The following is a 20932-nucleotide window of genomic DNA, read 5'->3' as shown; positions in this document are numbered from 1 at the left end:
TCTACCAGTACCCCAAGGTCCTTTTCCATCCTAGACTCACCCAGAGGTTCCCCCCCTAGTGAGTAGCTTGCTTTCTGGTTTCTGGCACCCAGGTGCATTACTTTACATTTTTCAACATTAAACCTCATTTGCTATGTAGTTTCCCACCCCATTATTTTGTTCAGGTACGCTTGTAAGGTTTCCACATCCTGCCCAGAAGATATTGGCATGCTTAGTTTAGTATCATCCGCAAATACTGAGATTGTACTAGATATCCCCTCCTCTAGATCATTTATGAATAAATTAAACAGGATTGGCCCCAGGACAGAACCCTGGGGGACCCCGCTTTTCACACCCGCCCAATCTGAGTACTCCCCATTAATCACCACCCTTTGCAACCTCCCCTGGAGCCAGTGCTCTACATAAGTTTGACACATAGAAATTTGGATTGATTGCTAAATAAAGTGTTGTTTTAGATCCATTGTCATGAATCATGTTCTTTACTTAACCTCCCTGGCGGTCTGATTATGTCCAGATTTCTGTGCTAAAAGCGGTACATTGTTTTGCATGGAAATCTGTTGTTTTACATTTTAAAACTCACCTTCCCCTGTGATCCCCCCGCCGTCCTCCCGCTGTGTGCTCGGTCGATGTAGGGGGGTGGAACCGGCAGCAATTTAAAAAATGTAAATACACTAAATGACATGATACAAAGTTGTGATCCTAACAGATTACACTGTATCATGGCATTTCACCACAGGATTGCACCTGGTGACTTTTCCAGTGCCCTGCCTGTGCGTTTCCCGTTCTTTGTGCCTGGAAAATTGAGAATGACCATAGCGTCCAAAAAGCGTTCTTTTTGCACAAAAGCGCTTTTAGACTAACTGGAAAACATCAACAGCGAAACTGAGTTACTTGAAGAACTGAGCGATTGCGATTCGTGAGAAAATTTGTCATCAGGTACGGAAAGTGACGACAGCGACGATTCTGATGTCTCTTTCTGACACATCGCTCTGTTGGAAATTCTGAAAAATCATTTGATATACTTCCCAAATTCCACAAGCTATGTGCCAGAAAGAGACATCAGAATCATCGCAGTCGTCACTTTCCATACCTGATGACGAATTTTCCCACGAATCGCTATCGCTCAGTTCTTAAAGTAACTGAGTTTTTCTGTCACTGTATTCCAGTTCGTCTAAAAGCGCTTTTGTGCAAAAAGAACGCTTTTTGGACGCCATGGTCGTTCAAAATTTTCCATGCACAAAGCACTGAAAAAGCACAGGCAGGGCACTGGAATAGTCACCAGGTGAAATCCTGTGGTGAAATGGCATGATACAGTCAGGGAGGACGGCAGGGGATCACAGGGAAGGTGAGAAACATTCTGGGAAAATCCCGAGTATGGCTCGGGGGTTACCGCTTTTGGTACTGAAAGTTAACCCCGAGCCACACTCGGGAATACCGCCAGGGAGGTTAATTAAGATAGTTTGATAGAAATGGAGATGTGACTTGAAATGGATTGTACACCTATCTTGGCACTAGACAGAACTGGGAGATCTTGCTGTGAAATAAAGATAAAGTTGATAAATATTTTTCATGTGGTAATGAATAAAATGTAAAGTCTCTCCCTTCTGTGCTCAATGTACACCGGAAGTAGTGCAGGAGCAAAGCCTAGAGAGGTTTTGAGTTTATGTGCTCTATAAAGGGTGGCTGATTTGCTGTTAGATCTATCTTGTAAGGGATTAGGCATTATGTTAAAATCCCCTCCTAATATTAACATACCTGTGGAAAACAGTTGTAAATAGTTTGCTACTTTTTTTAACACATAGTCAGTATTCGGGAAATAGACATTAGCCAATGAAGTTGGTCTACTTTTCATTGATCCTTTTAAAGATACGGTATTGCAGCCTTCTGGAGTCTTTGAGTTCTTGCTCTACTGAAAATTGTGCATATTTGCTTGATTAGAAACTCCCTTAAACTTTGCCCTGCATGATTGTCCCATTGAAGACCTGGTTGAAGTAATTGTTCCATAATTAAGGTATATGCAGTTTTTTTTTAAAATAGGCCTTCTGTAAGAATGCTATCTTGGTATGTCTCTTTTTAGCTTCATAAAAAAGGAAGGATCTTTTCTATGACATATTTCCCAACGAAAGATCGCCATGTGGAATTTTGCTCAGGAAGAAAAAAGGTCTCTATTCTCTATTAAGAATATTCACATGTATGGTGGTAGACCAGATGTACAGTGGGGGAAATAAATATTTGATACACTGAATATTTTGTAAGTTTTCCCGCTTACAAAGAAATATAGGGTCTATAATTGTTATAATAGGTGTATTTTAAATGATAGAGACAGAATATCAACCAAAAATCCAGGTGCAAATGTTATAAATTGAGTTGCAGTTCAGTGAGTAAAAACTGGATTTTTGACTTACCGTAAAATTATTTTTTCTTACGTTTATTGACAGACACAGCTTCATATCTTCTTGACCATTAGGTTCTGCTGCCCCCTACAGGAGTAAAACACTAGGCAGGAAAAAACTTCACCACGCCTACAGGGCAGTCCCTGCAGCCATAACCCCATATACTCTGCTACAGTCCTCAGTTTTGTTGCAAGCAGTGCTTAGAAGACAACAACCCCATTCCACTCATAATCAGAGGGGTGGGTTCTGCATCTGTCAATGAACTCCAGAGAAAAGGATTTTACGGTAAGTCAAAAATCCAATTTTCTCTTACGTTCATTGACAGATGCAGCTTCATATCATCTTGACAATTGGGATGTTCCAAAGCAGTATTTACATGAGGGGTGGCAAAAAAGAATGCAAAGAACAACGTAATTTCCCAAGGCTAAACGTAGCCAACCAGGAAACAAGGAGCTCAACCAGGAAAAACTGGAGCTCACCTAGAAAAAAACATACACCCTCAAAGAGAAAAAAGTTCTCTTTTAGACAGCAGCCTGCAAAACCTTGCAGCCAAAAGAGGCATCCGAAGATGCCAACACATCTACCTTGTAGAATTTTGTGAACATGTGCACCGATGACCAAGTAGCCGCCTTGCAAACTTGCATCACTGACGCCTGATGGTGAAATGCCCAAGAGGCATTCAGAGCTCGAGTAGAATGTGCCTTCACCGGGAAAGGAGGAACCTGACCCTTTAGTGAATAAGCCTGAACCACCGTCTGCCTGATCTATCTGGATTTGGTCACAGCAGACGCAGCCAATCCTTTACGAGGTCTTTCGGGAAGGACAAAAAGAGAGTTTTATTTCCTGAAAGATTCAGTAGCCGCCAGGTAAACTCTAATTGTCCGAACCACATCCAAAGAATGCAAAGCAATTTCCTTGGGATGTTTGGGCTTAGGACAGAGTGAAGGCAGCACGATGTCTTCATTTAAATGGAAATCAGAAACCACCTTAGGAAGAAAGGACTAATTAGGTCGAAGTACCACCTTATCTCTGTGGACCACCAGATAAGGGCCACCAATTCAGACACCCTGCAGGCAGAAGTGATAGCCACCAAAAAGGCAACCATTCTGAGATAAAGTGGATAGGGGAATCTCCCCAATGTTCTTAAACGGTGGTTTTTGAAGAACAGATAACACCGAATTCAGATCCCACGGAGGCAGAGGGGATTGCCTCGGAGGAGCCAAATGACGCACTCCCTAAATAAAAGTGCGAATAAGGGCATGCATAGCTAAAGGACGTTGGAAATAAATAGCCAAAGCCGACACTTGGCCTTTGATATTGCCAAAAGCCAAACGCTGTTCAACCCCTCTTTGAAGAAAGGTCAAAACCCTAGCTACCGAGAACAAGCGAGGGTGCACTTTCAGCGATTCACACCATGAAATGTACGATTTCCACGTACGATGATAGATCTTCCTGGAAGTAGACTTCCTGGCCTTCAATAGTGTAGGAATCACAGAGTCAGAAAGACCCCTATCCTTCAATACCTGGCTTTCAACATCCACGCCGTTAAAGACAGCGACTGTAAAGCAGAATGGAAGATCGGTCCTTGAGACAGCAGATCTTCCCTGAGAGAAAGTCTCCAAGGAGCATCGGCGACCAACCTTAACAGGTCCGTGTACCAAGCTTAGCGAGGCCAGTCTGGGGCCACCAGAATGACCGGAATCCCTTCCACCTCTATTCTGCGCAGAAGCCTCGGCAGGAGTTTCAGCGAAGGGAACGCATAGATCAGCCAATACTGGCCCCAAGGAGCCACCACTGCGTCTGTGGGGTCGGCCAGAGGATCCCTCGACCTGGATACAAACCTCTGAACCTTCTTGTTGAGGCGAGAAGCAAACAGGTCGACATCAGGTGTCCCCCACTGAATGCACAGGAGGTGAAACACCTCCGGATGCAGGGACCACTCCCTCTGATCCAACACCTAACGACCCAGGTAATCCGCCTGCCAGTTGTCCACACCTGGAATGTGCACAGCAGAGAGAGCTGGAACAAACTTCTCCGCCCAATCCAGAATCTCGGCCAACCCCCAGGCCGCCAAGACACTCTTGGTGCCCCCTTGATGATTGATGTACGCCACGGCCGTAGCATTGTCCAATTGAATCCGGACAACCTTGCAGACGAGTTGTCCAATGACTCAGGCAAAGCTTTATCGCTCTGAGCTCCAAGATATTTATCGGCAACTTGGACTCTTCCACTGTCCAGGATCCCTGGGCGCAGAGCCTTCCCAGCACTCCTCCCCAGCCTGACAGGCTGGCATCCGTGCTTACCACCGTCCAATACAACGGAAGGAAGGACTTGCCTTTGCACAGTGCTGACGAGTGAAGGCAGCATAGAAGAGCAGACTTTATGTTGCGATTCAATGGAATCAAGGTGTCCAAGTATTTTGGATCCTTGTTCCACTTTACAAGAATTTCCCTTTGTAAGGGTCTCGTGTAGAACCGAGCAAACTGAACCGTCTCGAAGGTTGATACCATCAGACCCAAGACCTGCATGCAAGTCTGCAGAGAGGACAGATTGTTTTCCAACAGCAGCCGGGTCGCCCCCTGCAACTTCTGCAGCTTGTCCGGGTGAAGAAAGACCCTCGCCAAAGTGGAGTCCAGATAATCCAGTCTCAGTGAAGGTATCAGGGTGGATTTTTTGAAATTGATGTTCCAACCGAACTCGCCCAACAGGGCTGAATGAGAGTCCGCCCTCAATAGGAGATCGTCCAGGTACCCCAGTACCGAAATTCCCCATTGGTGCAGTAATGCCAACACCAGGGCCAGCATCTTGGTAAAGACCCTGGGGGCAGAGGCGAGGCCAAAGGGTAACGCCGCAAATTGATAATGCTCCTCTCCTATAGCGAAGCAAAGAAAGCACTGGTGTCCAGCATAGATAGGGATGTGTAGATCAGTGTTTCTCAACTCCGGTCCTCAGGGCACACTAACAGGCCAGGTTTGCAAGAAAACTGAAATACCTCACAGGTGGTATAATTTGCTGCTCAGTGATTGCAGTATTCTAGTCTGCATCTCCCCAAGGTAATACTTAAAATCTGCCTGTTAGTGTGCCCTGAGGACCGGAGTTGAGAAACACTGATGTAGATATGCTTCCTTGATATCTATGGAGGCCAAAAAGTCTCCATGAAAGACTACTGTGCGAATGGACTCCATTTGAAACTTCTGTACCCACTCAAAACGGTTCAGAGCCTTGAGGTCCAGTATTGGACGCACTTTGCCTTCCTTCCTGGGCACGGTAAACAGGTTTGAATAAAACCCTTGAAGGCGTTCCTGAGAAGGAACTGGCACAATCACCCCTTGTGACAGCAGATCTTGTACCGCCTCTCAAAGATCCCTTAACCGGTCTAGAGATAGGCACAGATTGGACGGGAAGAACCTGTCCGACGGTCGAGACTGGAATTCCATCTTGTACCCTGATTGGATCAGTTTGTGAACCCATTTGTCCTGAAGCAAGGAAGTCCATGGTTCTGGAAAGAAGCCAAGAAGTCTCCCCACCCCAGAAACGGGTGAGGGTGCCCCTTCATGCAGACGAGGATTTGTTTGCAATTCCAGATTGGCCTGTCTTCGATTTTCCTGACCACATCTTCTTGGAACCCCCAGAAGGCCTGAAAGGCTTTCCTTTCTCCTGCAACCCGGAGGCACGAAAAAGCCGCCTATGAGCAGTAAAAGAGGACCCCCATCTTGTATGTGGCGCCTTGCTCTTAGTAGATTGAGGGAGAAGAGTACTCTTCCCACCCGTAAGGCCTTTGATCAACTCATCCAGGGAGGATCCAAACAACCTCTCCCCCGTAAAGGGAAGATCAGAAAGAGCCTTTTTGGAAGCCTGGTCCGCAGACCAGCTCTTTAACCACACCATGCATCTAATAGCAATCCCCACTGCAGACCACCAGGGGAGCCGCATCCAGTGACGCATCACATATATACAGCAGGGCTTGAGCCGTTTGATCCATGAGCTTAATCAGCCCTGGAGAAATCTGTTCCATTTCCAAGTGACCTTTAAGTATCTTAACCCATTCAGTGATGGTCTGTGACACCAGGGTGGTCACAAATATTGGTTTCAATATTGAGCCCGCTAACACATGTAAATGGCGGGACAGACTCAATCCGTCTATCAACAGGGTCTGTAAAGGCCGGGGATTCTTCCACCGGACCACATTGTACTAATTCAGTCTGGAAACCGGATGATCCACCCTTGGTGGCACAGTCCACCAACTGGAAACCACATCCACGAAGGGATAGCGGCGTTTGAAATGTTTGGGCACCACTAGCATGTGCTTGATGCACCCCCACTGTTCATTGACAATATTGTCAAAAAGTTCCGGGCAGGGAAACACCTTGCCTGATTTCTAAGATTTGGGGGTGCCAAAAGACTCCTGCGTTCCTGACACTGTAGACTCATCCACCAGTTTTAAAGTTTCTCGCACTGAAACTATAATTGCTTCCACCAATGCGGTTTCCCGTGCGGCAGCTGACGAGGACATGTCCTCTTCACCATCAGAATGTGATGACACAGAGCCACCAAGGTGGTGTGCGTCTGCGGCGGCCATATCTGCCTCAGAATCTGAAAATACTACAGAGAGAGGCGAAGGCAAAGGGCGCTTACAGCTATTGGTACTTTTCAACACTAAATCCACTTTTGACACCAGGCTTTCCAAAACTGCTGTAAAAGCAGACAGGGGCTGCAACCCAGAGGGTATGTAGGTGAATTTTTGCCCTGGGACTCCATTTACACTGAAAATAAAAAGATGCAGTGTCAATTTAAAAAAGTCACAAAAACGCGATCGCACCGCTGAACTAGCGGTATAGCAAGTCCCAGTCTAACACAGACTGTCAGCAGTGTGAGTGAAGAATACCCACAAGGGAGTCCAAACACATTACCAAACCGAGCAGGAGACTTCCAGGAATGTTCTGTGCAGCAGAAAGAATGATCTGACACAGGAAATAGAAAAGCACCTGGGTCATGCCTAGAGTCTTTAGTGTCTCCCTTTGCTGTCCAGCGATCGTGGACTACAAGAAAATGGCCGCCTCATGCATTCCTATGGGGAGCTTACAAAAAATGGCTGCCCATGCATTGCAATGAAGAAAAATTTAACATTAATGCAGAGCAAAAAGTCTACTGCAAAATGGTGGCCCCCATGGTGCACCATGAGGTCTCCAGGACACCTGGAGCGGGGGTCAGAAGGCAAAAGGCTTCGGAGGTTCCCCAGAAGGAGACCCTACCAGAGAAACGCCCCCTCCCCCCCCCCCGCAGAACTGCCGCAATATATCCGCCCTGCCATGGGAGAGGGGAAAACCGCTGAGGGGGGGCCTGGTATACCTGAGAGGCCAGGGGAACTGAGGGATACCCGAGGGTCCGACTATTCCACGGAGAAGGCCCACGTCCACCCCGAGACCGCCAGAGAATTTGGGGGACACTTACTCACCATACCACAATATCAGATGGGCACCGCTCCAAACAGACTACCTCCCACCCAGGGTGGGGGTGCTGCCAGCCAGGGGGTTCGCTGCAACTCAGGGCATCCCAGGTTGTTCGCATCCCAGCGAGATGGTCCACTCGCAGGTGCTCGTCCCTGTCCAACGGGGCTTTGGCCTGGTGAGGCCTAGTGCTGGACTATAACCTGTTCATGCTCGCATGCCAGGCTGAGAGACCTTAAGGATCTACAATATCCAGTCCGAAACCCAGCCGGCTGTTGCTTGTAGTTCTCCAGGAACTCTAACTAGAAATAAATTACAAAAAAAGTTCCCAAAAAATAACAGCTAGGACTGAAATCACAGCAGGGAACTAGGTTCTACTCCTAAACTAGGCAGAAACAAAACTGAGGGCTGTAGCAGAGTGTGTGGGGTTATGCCTGCAGGGACTGCCCCATAGGTGTGGTGAAGTTTGTTCCTGCCTAGTGTCCTACTTCTGTAGGGGGCAGCATAATTTAATGGTCAAGAAGATATGAAGCTGCATCTGTCAAAGAACGTAAGAGAAAATATAATTTTTTTAAAAACTTACTGTAAAATTATTTTCTCTGAGTCCTCTGGCAGTTGCCGCCCATTCATTCAGCCTTCACTAATGGGTAATGGTGCCCTCTGCAGGAGCAAGCTAGGCAGTTTGAAAGGTTAAAAAAAACTTTCCTATACTTAGACACACCTCTAGGGGGCCATCCCTCAGCCATTATCCTGAACCAGTTATCACTGTTCCTCAGTTTGTAGCAAGCAGTACCGGAAGGCAATAACCCCCATATCCAAGAACCAGAGGGGCGGGGGCGGCGACTGTCAGAGGACTCAGAGAAAATAATTTAATGGTAAGTTCTTACAAAAATTCTATTTTCTCTTACGTCCTCTGACAGTCGCTGCCCGTTCATTCAGCCTTCACTAGTGGAATGTCCCAAAGCAGTGCAGGTGTGAGGGGTGGGAAAACGCAACCTATCAAAAAGGCAACGAAACAACCGGGCCAGAAGACAACCTGAGACCACAGGGCAACATAGCTAAAAACGAGAGCTAACCCAGAACAAAGAAAACACCCCAGGAAGAGATCGGAAAAAAACGTCTCTTCAAACAACTGCCGCACTCAAAACCTTGCGGCCAAAGGAAGCATCCAAGGATACCAGTACAGGAAGAATAGTAGAATTTTGTAAAAGTGTGCACAGATCACCAGGTCGCTGCTTTGCACACCTGAGCCACAGAAGCCTGATGGCAATAAGCCCAAGAAGCACGGACAGCTCTAGTAGAATGAGCCTTTACAGGGAAAGGAGGAACCTTACCCTTGATTGAATAGGCTTGAACAATTGTCTGTCTCATCCACTTAGAAATGGTTGCCGTGGACGCAGCCAAACCCTTCCGAGGTCCCTCAGGAAGGACAAACAGAGAATCAGACTTCCTAAAAGACCGCCCGTCACATCCAAGGAATGCAAGGCAAATTCCTGGGGATGCTTGGGCTTCGCACAAAGCTAAGGCAACACGATATCCTCATTAAGGTGGAAAGTCGAGGCCCCCTTGGGGAGAAAAGACTGATTGGGTCGCAGAACCACTTTCTCCCTAAGAAGCACCAGATAAGGCGAATAGAAAGACAGAGCCGCCAACTCAGACACTCTGCAAGCAGATGTGATAGCTACCAGAAAAGCAACTTTCTGGGACAACACAGGCAGAGGTATTTCTGGGATGTTCCCAAAGGGAGGCCGTTGTAACATGGACAACACCAAATTTAGGTCCCAGGGGGGCAAAGGGGCCTTCCTCAGGGGAGCCAGATGCCGCACCCCTTGAATAAAAGGTGTGAATCAAAGAATTAGTCGCCAAGGGATGCTGGAACAGAATGGCTAAGGCTGACAACTGAACTTTTATCGTGGTCAGCGCCTTCCTGCAGGAAGGCCAAATCCTCGCCACCGAGAAAGAGCGGGGATGAAACCCGTGCGACTCGCACCAGGCAATATACGCCTTCCAGGTGCGATGATAAATTTTCCTAGAGGTAGCTCTCCGAGCCTTCAATAAGGTAGGAATGACAGCATTTGGCAGACCCCTATCTCACAAGACCTGGCTTTCAACAGCCACGCCATCAAAGCCAGAGACTGTAAAGCAGGATGGAAGATCGGCCCTGGAGACAGAAGATCGTCTCTTAGTGAACGCCGCCAGGGAGGCTCGACGATCATCTGCATGATGTCCGCGTACCAAGAGCAACGCGGCCAGTCTGGGGCTACCAGAATGACCTGCATTCATCTGTTCCGATGCCAACCTGCGGATGAACCTGGACAACAGTTGAATCGGAGGGAAGGCATAAATCAGCCGATACCGGTGCCCGCGCACCACCAACGCGTCCGTGGCGTCCACCAGAGGATCGCGGGTTCTGGCCACGAACTTTCCCACCTTGTTGTTGAGACAGGACGCGCACAAGTCCACGTCCGGAGACCACCACCGGACACACAGGAGACGAAACACCTCTGGATATAGGGACCATTCTCCCTGGTCCAGAGTCTGGCGACTCAGACAGTCCGCCTGCCAGTTCTCCACACCCGGAATGTGACCGTCCGAAATGGCCGGAACGTGCGTCTCGGCCCAAGCTAGGATCTCAGCCACTGCCCGGAAACTCTTGGTGCCCCCTTGGTGATTGATATAAGCCACTGCCGTGCCGCGTCCCGTCTGAACCCGAACCAGGCAACACCGAAGCCGAGGTGACCAATGGAACAGGCAGAGTTTGATTGCTCGGAGCTCCAAGATATTTATCGATAAGGAGGCCTCCTCCACCGACCACGTCCCCAGGGCACAAAGCGTGCCTAGAACTCCACCCCGGCCTGATAGACTGGCATCCGCGGTGAGCACCTTCCACAGCAGAGGCCGGAAGGACTTACCTTGTGTCAGAGTTGGTGACCGGAGCCACCACAAAAGATCTGATCTTGCGAGGTGGCTCAGAGAAATCCTCCTGTCCAAAGACTGAGGCGTTCTGTCCCACTTGGCCAGAATCTCTGCTTGCATAGTTCTCGTGTGAAACGGGATGGCTTAGAAGGCCGAAACCATCAGACCCAGGGACCGCATACAGGCCCGCAAGGAGGAGAGATCGTTGTCCTTGAGGGACCTGATCTCATCCCGCAGGGTCAGGACTTCTGAAAATTGATGGTCCGCCCGAACTCCTGGAGCGTCTGAACCGTTACAGACAGATCGCTCGTCAAAGTTGCACACAAGCTCGACCTTAACAGGAGGTCGTCCAGATAACCATGGACTGCAATCCCCCTTAAATGCAGCAAAGCCAGCACTGGAGCCAAAACCTTGGTGAATACCCTGGGAGCTGAAGCGAGACCGAAGGGCAGTGCCACGAACTGGTAATGCTCCTCTGCCATATCTCTGATGACCCTCGAAGATAGGGATGTGCAGATACGCATCCTTCAAGTCGATTGAAGCCAGGAAGTCCCCTGGATGCAACGACGCCACCACCGACTTGATGGATTCCATCCGGAACTTCTGCACCAAAACGGTTCAGAGACTTTAGGTCCAGAATGGGACGCACGTTGCCCTCTTTTCTGGGCACCGTGAACAGGTTGGAATAAAAACCGTGAAACCTGTCCCGTGAAGGCACTGGCACAATGACTCCTTGGGCGAGCAGATCTTGTATGAGGAGGGAAGGCATGAATCAGCCGATACCGGTGCCAGGGCACCACCAACACGTCCGTGGCGTCCACCAGGGGATCGCGGGTTCCCCCATGAGATCTCTGAAACGATCAGGAGTCAGATGGCGATTTAAAGGGGAGAACCTGTCTGCAGGGCGAGATCGAAACTCGATCTTGTACCCTGAATGAATCAGCTCGTGAACCCACCTGTCCTGAATTCTGGACAACCAGGGTTCCAGAAAGCAACGCAGATGTCCCCCCACCCCTAAAACGGGTGAGGGTGTCCCTTCAGGAAGAAGTGGACTGGGCCGCTGAACCGGTCTGACCGGCCTTTGGCTTACCCGACTACGGCTTCTTGTGACCACCGGAGGGCTTGAATGATTTTCCTTTTTCCTGTGCCCCGAAGGCACGAAGGGACCCACGCTGAACTTTAAAAGAAGGTCCCCGCCTAGCGCGGATGGCCTTTCCCTTAGAGACCTGGGACAAAAGAGTACCCCCCCGTAAGCCCCTTGATCAACTCATCCAGAGCGTCTCCAAAAAGACGACTCCCCACATAAGGGACATCAGACACAGTCTTCTTGGGAGCGTGGTAAGCCGACCAGCTTTTCAGCCAAATAATGCGGCGGATCGCGACCCCGACCGTAGATAGCAGAGCGACTAACGGAGCCTCATCCAAGGCCGCGTCACACAGGTACATCCTGGTCTGGGTCATCTGATTCACCATGTCAAGGGCAGTTGGAGAGGCCCACTCTGCCACCAGGGTGCTCCAAAGCACCTTGGGCCATGCAGTGAGAGCCTGAGAGGCAATCACCGAAGCAAACACAGGTTTGAGCAGGGAGCCTGCCACCAAATACATGTGCCCGGAAAGCGCCTCCACACGCCTTTCTGCCGGATCCTTGAACACCGGAGAGTCCTCCACCGGAATCAAGGTGAATTTATTTGCCTACTAACAGTGTGGTCCACCTTAGGGGACACTGTCCAACGTTTGTCCACAGCCTCTGCAAAGGGATAGCGGTAGTGAAAACACTTAGGCACCACTAGCATATGTTTGATGCGACACCATTGGTCGTTCACAATTTCGGGAAACGCCTCAGGGCAAGGGAAAACCTGACCTGACTTCTGGGCCCTTTGGAAACCAAAGGCAGCCCACTTACTTGACTGAGATGGCTCATCGCCAAGATTCAAAGTCTCCCTAATGGAACTAATGAGTGCGTCCATCGCAGCGCGTTCCCATGCCACAGAGGAGGAAAATTCCTCCTCCTCTCCCTCGGGAAAGGGGAGGACAGGGACCCCTTTGGGGGGACGTTGTCCATGGCAACCAAATCAGGCTCTGAGTCAAAGGACTGGGAGGGCATAGGCAGTTTTTGAGAAGTGCATTCCGACATCAGCAGATCCACTTTGGACGCCAAAGTTGCAAGAGCACCAGATAATGAGGCCATGGAAGAGAATTCAGGAGTTCCCGAAGCCCCAACCAAGTCTGTGGGGAATTTGTTATCCTGGGAGTCCATATTTGCACCTAAAAATTAATGGGACGCTGGACCTTTAAAACGGCGGTTCCCGCGGACCCCCACCGCCACTTGCACTATTTGAAGAGCTCCTTCAGAAAAGGCAGTAGCCACAAGAGAAAACAGTTTTACCAGGAAAATGCCAGAGAAAACAGTAAAAATCCCCCTACAGTATCAGTACTTGCCACACGCTGTGACAGAAAATGGAAGAGAGGGAGGAAGTGACCTCACACCCCAGAGGCCTATGCCCGTCCTGAGCCACAAAAAAATGGTGCCTAATGAAAGTCAATGGGAAAAATCACAGGCAAAATGGCCGCCGCCCTTACTAGGCGTTTACCCACAGGACAATAACCTAAAATGGCTACTGCCCTTACACTGAGCCCAGACAACCTGCCCTTATCCAAGATGGTGGCCGTGTGAAACAGCGCCAATTGCAGCACATATGCACGATCTGGCCACCACAGGGGATCCCAGGGAGAACCCTTTGAAGCTATGGAGCCCCCCACACCCCCCAGGTACAGCAAGTACCCCGCACAGCGCCCTCAGCAGGGCCAGGGAGGGAGGGAAACTAACCATGCTGGCCAGAAGGGGGATATCACAGAGACCACCAGCACTGCCATCCCCTAAGAGTGGGATCACAGAACCCCCTTACAGGTCCTAGTCCCAGGGACAAGGGGGTAGTAGAACTCACCAGTCCAGAAAAAGCGGGCACCGCTCTGATACGGGAGACCTCCCACCCTGAGTGGGGGTGCCGTCACCCAGGGAGGGATGCTAGCAACACGCGGGCGTTCCGAAGTTGAGACACCCTCGGCAAAGATGGACCTCCGCAGGCTCGTCCCCATCCCGAGGGGCACTGTCGTTGCAAGGCCAGGGTGCACCAGTGACCTGCGACGCTCGTTGGCAGGCTGGGACTCCATAAGGATCTATATTGTCCAGTGCGAGGCCCAGCTCTGCTGTCGCTTGTAGTCCTCTAGGAAAATACCCTGACTAACTAGCGATAGTGAGAGAAATAAAAATCTATTTTCAAATAAAAAAACATATTTTGGAAAAAAAAACAAAGAACTGAGACGCTAGGTCCCAGCAAGGAAGAGCTAGACTACTCCTGACGCTAGGCAACATAAAACTGAGGAACAGTGAAAACTGGTTTAGGATAATGGCTGTGGGGTGGCCCCCTAGAGGTGTGTCTAAGTATAGAAAAGTTTTTATTAACCTTTCAAACTGCCTAGCTTGCTCCTGCAGAGGGTACCATTACCCATTAGTGAAGGCTGAATGAATGGGTGGTGACTGTCAGAGGACGTAAGAGAAATAAGTATTTGATCTCCTACCAACCAACAATAATTCTGGCTCCCACAGGCTGGCTACATTTCTTTGTAAGTGGGCAAAATTACAAAATCTGCTGGGGATAAATAATTTATTTTCCCCCATGTATCACATATGGATAGAAGAAACACTTATGCTAAAATGCCTGGTGGGTCCCATCCTTTCTAATGTTTCCTCATTAGGGAAGGGGGCCTGGGTCCTGGTAGACTAGTTTTAAAATGCTACAACTACAATCATAACTGATCCATACATAGTAACTTGAAGTCTTATAAGCAAAATTCCACAAGTCACCATGTGTCCCAGGAAGATGAGAACTGTACTGGTGTTAAAAAGCTCCGTGAACCCAGAAGCTCAGCAAAGCACCTGTGTTAAAGTGAACACAGACTGTGCACTTAGAAGTTGCCAACCTTATTGGTTTCAATTATTCAGCCAGACACCCTGCTTGGGAGAGATGAAGCAAGGGGTGGAATGCTGCTAGCCACTGAATGTACATATAGATATATTACTTGCTGGTGTTTAAAGACAGCGTTTTCTTACCTTTTCATCAAGGGCTTTGTGATGCTCAAACAGGGACTTCAAAGCCTTTAACACCTCAACCTCACTGGAGACCCCAGCTGGCGATTGTGCCTGCCTCTTTACAACAGTCATCCTCAGAGAACGTTCATGGCGTGAAACCAAGCACTCCAAATGCTCCAAAAGCAACTGTAGATATGGAGACAGCAGAAGGATAAGTAAAGGATTATGGGAACAAATCCAAAAATCAAACAACCAGAATTTTTGTTCCTTGGAAGACATCCCCTCCCAAAGGTGCCTCAACCCTTTACCTCCTTAGTTGCAAACCTTAAAGACCTTTTTTTTTTTTTTTTGAATAAATGTCATTACCTGCAGAAAATTCTAAAGCGTAAGCATACACACTATCAGATTATCTGAAGACTTTTGTCTGTAGATTTACCATAACCATATAATATGAGGTCAAACCTAAACACTTTCAATTTGTATGCAATCCGGCAGGCCCTTGCACTACATAGAAAAGGTAAATCTGAAGGAAAAAGTCTTCAGATAATCTGATAGTGTGTATGGCCCTTAAGGCTCAATCCGCATAAATAGCAACATACATTACTGCAGCAGAGAGTTGTTGCACTCGGCAAAAATAAAAATTCCAGGCAACAAGCAAAGGCAGTCAGTAAGCTCCTAATTGTATCCAGCAAGCCCGGATCTAAAGAGTAAAAAAAAGCATATTCAGTTAGTTCTTACTATCACCACTTTAAGAACCTGTCGTTAAGGCAGTGACAGATTCTTAAAGTAATGCAGCCAAGAACACAGTGTGGCGGGCATAGTAGCCAGGAAGAAAGGAAAGGAGTGCACTGAAGAAGTGTCCAGTATGGACACTCTGACATCAGTGCAGGCACCGACACGTTTCATGTACCTGTTCCTGAAAGGTACATGAATCAGGCTAAAGCACTGACAAAGCGCCCTGACAGAATTCTGAAGGGTGCCTATGAAAACCTTTATGAAAGCCCCAGACTGTTGAGCTGATTAATTAAAGGAGTTGAGCCTTCTCACCAGTGGCGTACCAACAGGGAGGCTTGGGGGGGGGGGGGGGGGCGTTGCGGTCGGCCTCGGGTGCCACACATTGGGGGGGTGTCAGGGAGCACCAGGATGACACCCAGGGCCGGCTGCCGGACTGCCTCTGCCGCTCACTGGCACAGGAGAGCGGAGCGGGAGGCAGTGTGTCTGAAGCAGTACTAGTAAAAGAGAATCACCAGTCCTGAATAAACAGCAGGAACTGTAGAAGATAACTTTATGAGCATGTGATTGGTTGCTGGGACCCCCTAGCAACCAATCACCTGCTGTTAACTAGCAAAGTTCCCGCTGTTTATTCAGGGCTAGTGATTCTCTCCCCCCCCCCCATTCTGCTTCAGACACACCGCCTCCCGCTCCGCTCTCCTCCTAAAAGGTAGGGGAGAGCTGGGAGTCAGTATAATATAAAGGATTCCATGGGGGGCCTGTATAATGTAAAGGGTTCCATGGGGGGGGGCTCTATAATGTAAAGGGGGTTAATAGGGGGGCTGGATAATGTAAAGGGGCGCATGGGGGGGCTGCATAATGTAAAGGGGTCCATGGGGGGCTGTGTAATGTAAAAAGGTTCAGAGGTGTGAGAAGAGCTGTGTAATGTAAAGAGGTTTAGGGGGGCTGTGTAATGTAAAGGGGCGCATGGGGGGCTGCATAATGTAAAGGGGTCCATGGGGGGCTGTGTAATGTAAAAGGGTTCAGAGGTGTGAGAAGAGCTGTGTAATGTAAAGAGGTTTAGGGGGGCTGTGTAATGTAAAGGGGCCCATGGGGGGCTGTGTAATGTAAAGGGGTCAATGGGGGGCTGTGCAATATAAAGGGGCCCATGGGGGGCTGTGTAAAGGGGCTCATGGGGGGGGTTGTGCAATGTAAAGGGGCCCCAGGGGGGGGCTGTGTAATATACAAGGGTTCAGAGGTGTAGGGGGAGCTGTGTAATGTAAAGGGGTCCAGAGTTGTGGGGGGCTGTGTAATGTAAAGGGGGCAATAAGGTGTGGGGGGCTGTGTAATGTTGAGGGGATCCAGAGGTGCAGCGACCGTGAATTGTAAAGGGGTCCAGAGGTGCAGCAGCGGCTGTGAATTGCAAAAGGGGTATGGAGGCTGTGTAATGTAAAGGGGTCCAGAGGTACAGGGGCTGTGCAATGTAAAGGGGTCCAGAGGTACGGGGGCTGTGTAATGTAAAGGGGGTCTTTCTACATTTTACCTGCAGTTATAGCTGCAGTCCTATAGATTTGTATTAGGTTGCGCGTTTTTTTCTGCATTTTCTAAAAGCGCACCAAAAGTCCTGCATGCTGCATCTTTGGCGCACTTTCAGAAAACAGGAAAATCATTTTTTTGGGGGGGGAGTGACACCATGGTTTACTGCACCAGGTGACACCAACCCTAGTGATGCCACTGCCAGTAGCACATAGTAAGTGTGCCACTGCCAGTTACATGTATTTCTGTCTGGCGCCTCAGGTCAGTCAGCGTCGTTTTTGCAGAGGAGGTTCCGGGCCGCAGTGTGTGGAGGAGCTACACGTGACATCACTTGATGACACGTCAATGTGCGGTGCTTCGCCTGTCCGCCTGGTGGTGGGGGGGGGGTGCCAGATATGGGATCCTCCAAAAAGATGCTACAACGGTGATGCTACAATGAGTTATTCAAGGTGTTTTGAGTGACTTTCGCAATTGTTCTTCAACAACCATCATGCAAAAGTTTCCGAATGGTTTTGAAGTTTTCAGGGGTTGGGCTCGTTGAAGATCTTCCTGATCTCTCGTCGTCTTCCAGTGATGTTCTTCCGCTCTTGTAGCTCTTGTGTCACTCAAAACACCACAAACAACTTATTGCAGCATCACCGTAAACCTGCTGAATTGTGTCAAACGTCTCTGTGGCAGATTTGCCTAGTTTCACGCAGAATTTCACATTTGCTCTTTGTTCTAACTTGCTGTCCATGATGAAATAGCAGACGTGGTAAGACATGTGGTCAGAATTTGTCACACTGACTTATGAAGGTCGGTGCTCTCTGTGACTGTGTGCAGCCTTGCGCAGCCGTCTGTTGGTTTGCAACAAAACTAGTCTCAAAATGTTTTGACATCACTTCATGCATCCATTATCCAATCATGTGCAGATGAAATAAAGCCCCATACACACGCACAGATTGTTGGCCGTACATAGTTGGCCAACGTCCGATCTGCCGATTGTAGGCTTGTTAGTATGATGCTTCCGACAACCAACTGCGAATTTTCGGCCGAAAAAAATCTGGTGTGCATGCTATAAAATGTTTGTTAAAAAAGAATAGCGCGTAAATGCAAAAGAAATTACTACCAAATCTGAAGAGAGTCCATAAATAAAAATGGGGGTTTGGTCCCACCATATGCATGTCTTTTGGTTCATAGCTGCAGCAGCTTTAGAAATACATGGGTATGCTCCCCCAAATTTTTTGCCTGTTTATTATGTATTCGGTCTGACCAGACTATCGAGGTTGAGCAGCCCTCCCCACCCCCCACACACACCTGTACTCAATCAGTGTCCACCATCGAGTGGATATGGGAGGAGTCCCCTGTAGTGCATTTGCACATCTTCCCCAGCAAGGAGTGTTATCTCCAAGGGTTAGAAGGGCTGGATTCATCTCTTTTTCATGGATAGTGTAGGACCCACTGAGACCCACTGGGTACTTTGACGCAGTAGTGGGCTTGAGCACGATATGGCCATATGGTGGGACCAAACCCCCATTTTTATTTATGGACTCTCTTCAGATTTGGTAGTAATTTCTTTTGCATTTGCGCGCTATTCTTTTTTAATATACATGTCTTTTGGTTCATAGCTGCAGCAGCTTTGGAAATACATGGGTATGCTCCCCCAAATTTTTTGCCTGTTTATTATGTATTCGGTCTGACCAGACTATCGAGATTGAGCAGCCCTCCCCACCCCCCACACACACCTGTACTCAATCAGTGTCCACCATCGAGTGGATATGGGAGGAGTCCCCTGTAGTGCATTTGCACATCTTCCCCAGCAAGGAGTGTTATCTCCAAGGGTTAGAAGGGCTGGATTCATCTCTTTTTCATGGATAGTGTAGGACCCACTGATAATGGGGTACTTTGACGCAGTAGTGGGCTTGAGCACGATATGGCCATATGGTGGGACCAAACCCCCATTTTTATTTATGGACTCTCTTCAGATTTGGTAGTAATTTCTTTTGCATTTGCGCGCTATTCTTTTTTAATATACATGTCTTTTGGTTCATAGCTGCAGCAGCTTTGGAAATACATGGGTATGCTCCCCCAAATTTTTTGCCTGTATAAAATGTTTGTTGGCCAACAAAAAACGGCCGATTGTTCCTCAGTCAGTACAGATTTTGGCAGACAAAAATCAGATGAGCAAGACTGGGCATGCTCAGAGAAGAAAAAAAACAGGGAAAGTCAACCATCACATGACATCACTTCTGAAGTTGGTTTTTGTTGGCCAACAAAAGTCCAGTGCAAGTCTAGAGCACATTTCAACCAACAAACAACACTGGACAAAAGTTGGCCGATCAGTTAGCCAACAATCTGTGCGTGTGTACGGGGCTTAAGTAAACAGGAATTAGCTTTTCACATGTTTGGGTAATTGAATATTCGTAGGGTCCTTTCACACGGGCTTTGCACCTGGCGGACTAGGTTTTGCTCAGCGGGGATCGATCCGCCGATCCCCGCTGAGCAGGCGGATGACAGGTCCGTCTCCACTCTGTGTGCAGAGACGGAGCTGTCAGATCCCCCGCTCTTCTCTATGGAGGAATGGATGAAAACAGAGCGCCTGTGCGTTTTCATCTGATCCTATCCGATCTGATACTCCAGGCGGATGGAAAATAGGGTTTACATCTGTCTGGAGTTCACAGACAGGATCGGATCGGAGAGCAGCGAGTGTCAGCGGACATGTCACCACTGACACCCGCTGCCCCATAGAGGTGCATGAAGCATCCGATCAGGTCTGCCTGAAAAAACTGACGGACCTGATTGGAAAGCCCGTGTGAAAGGGGCCATACACTATATTTTATTATTTCTTAACTCTTTTAGCAAATATGTCTCATAGTATTTGGCAAGGGCTGCTTTTCATCCTATCCCTACTTGGTACACTAGGCTGTCTCCCTGGTTAGACAGCTTGTGAACATCTAACCCTAAAACGTAACTCCACATTCCCCTCTGGGTGATCTATGTACAATACAAGGATTTTAACAAACTTTGTTATTCTGAAGAAATCCCTGTGTGTCTGTATTCATGTGGGGAAAGTGAGTCTAAGGCCCCTTTCACACAGGGGAGTCCGTCGGCGGGGGATCGATCCTGTGTGCGGAGACAGAGCTTTCAGGTCCCCGCTGTTCTCTATGGGGAAATCGGATGACAACGGACCGCCTGTCCGTTCTCATCCGATCCGCTGGACGGATCGGAAAATAGGGTTTTCATCCGTCCAGATTTGATGGATAGGATGTCAGCGGACATGTCCCCGCTGACATCCGATGCCCCATAGAGATGCATGGGGCATCCGTTCAGATCCGCCAAAAAAAACGGAAAGGTTTATCTGAGCAGTCTGTCTGTGTGAAAGGGGCCTAATAGAAGTGGTTTCTTAATTATCGACCAGCTGTGAGCCTTAAAGATTAAATAATGACATGGCCCTCTTCCTCATCTGATTTAAACCCTATTGAGAACTTGCGGGCCCTACTTAAAGGGTAATTCCACTTTCGTATGGAAAAAAATAGAAAACAAAGAAAAAATAATATAGCGTATACAATTGTGACACAAGTCATATTGTAATTGAATGGTATTAAACATTACCTTTCCTTTTCAATTTGCAGCCGCTGTCATTTTCTGAAAATGCAAAGTTATATGGCTACCTGGAGGTGTTCTGTACACGTAATGTGTACTGAACACACCCCAGAAACATTTCCTGCTTGTGTGATTGGCTCAGCAATTTTCCCAGAATTCTACACTAAGATACAAGTTAGATTGCAGGCATCCCCTTGCAACAAAAAATGCATTTTTGGTGAGATACTCCAAATATGAACATGTCTAAAGGGATGCAG

At 48.4% G+C, this 20932-nt stretch overlaps 1 protein-coding gene across 4 annotated transcripts in view; it reads right to left on the bottom strand.

Moving 5' to 3' along the window:
- The window catches only part of PPFIA3 (PTPRF interacting protein alpha 3), a 417083-nt gene that overhangs the window by 281883 nt on the left and 114268 nt on the right, over positions 1 to 20932 (bottom strand). For all 4 annotated transcript variants that reach the window (XM_082273791.1, XM_082273792.1, XM_082273794.1 and 1 more), the window contains exon 3: positions 14868 to 15032. In XM_082273791.1, the coding sequence (XP_082129917.1) occupies positions 14868 to 15032 (165 nt within the window). The remainder of the gene's footprint in view (positions 1 to 14867; positions 15033 to 20932) is intronic.

The sequence above is a fragment of the Pelophylax lessonae genome (assembly GCF_965119305.1).
Source record: "Pelophylax lessonae genome assembly, chromosome: 12".
Lineage (NCBI taxonomy): Eukaryota > Metazoa > Chordata > Amphibia > Anura > Ranidae > Pelophylax > Pelophylax lessonae.
The sequence above is the reverse complement of the archived record's forward strand: the minus strand, read 5'-3'. Positions and strand labels throughout refer to the sequence as shown.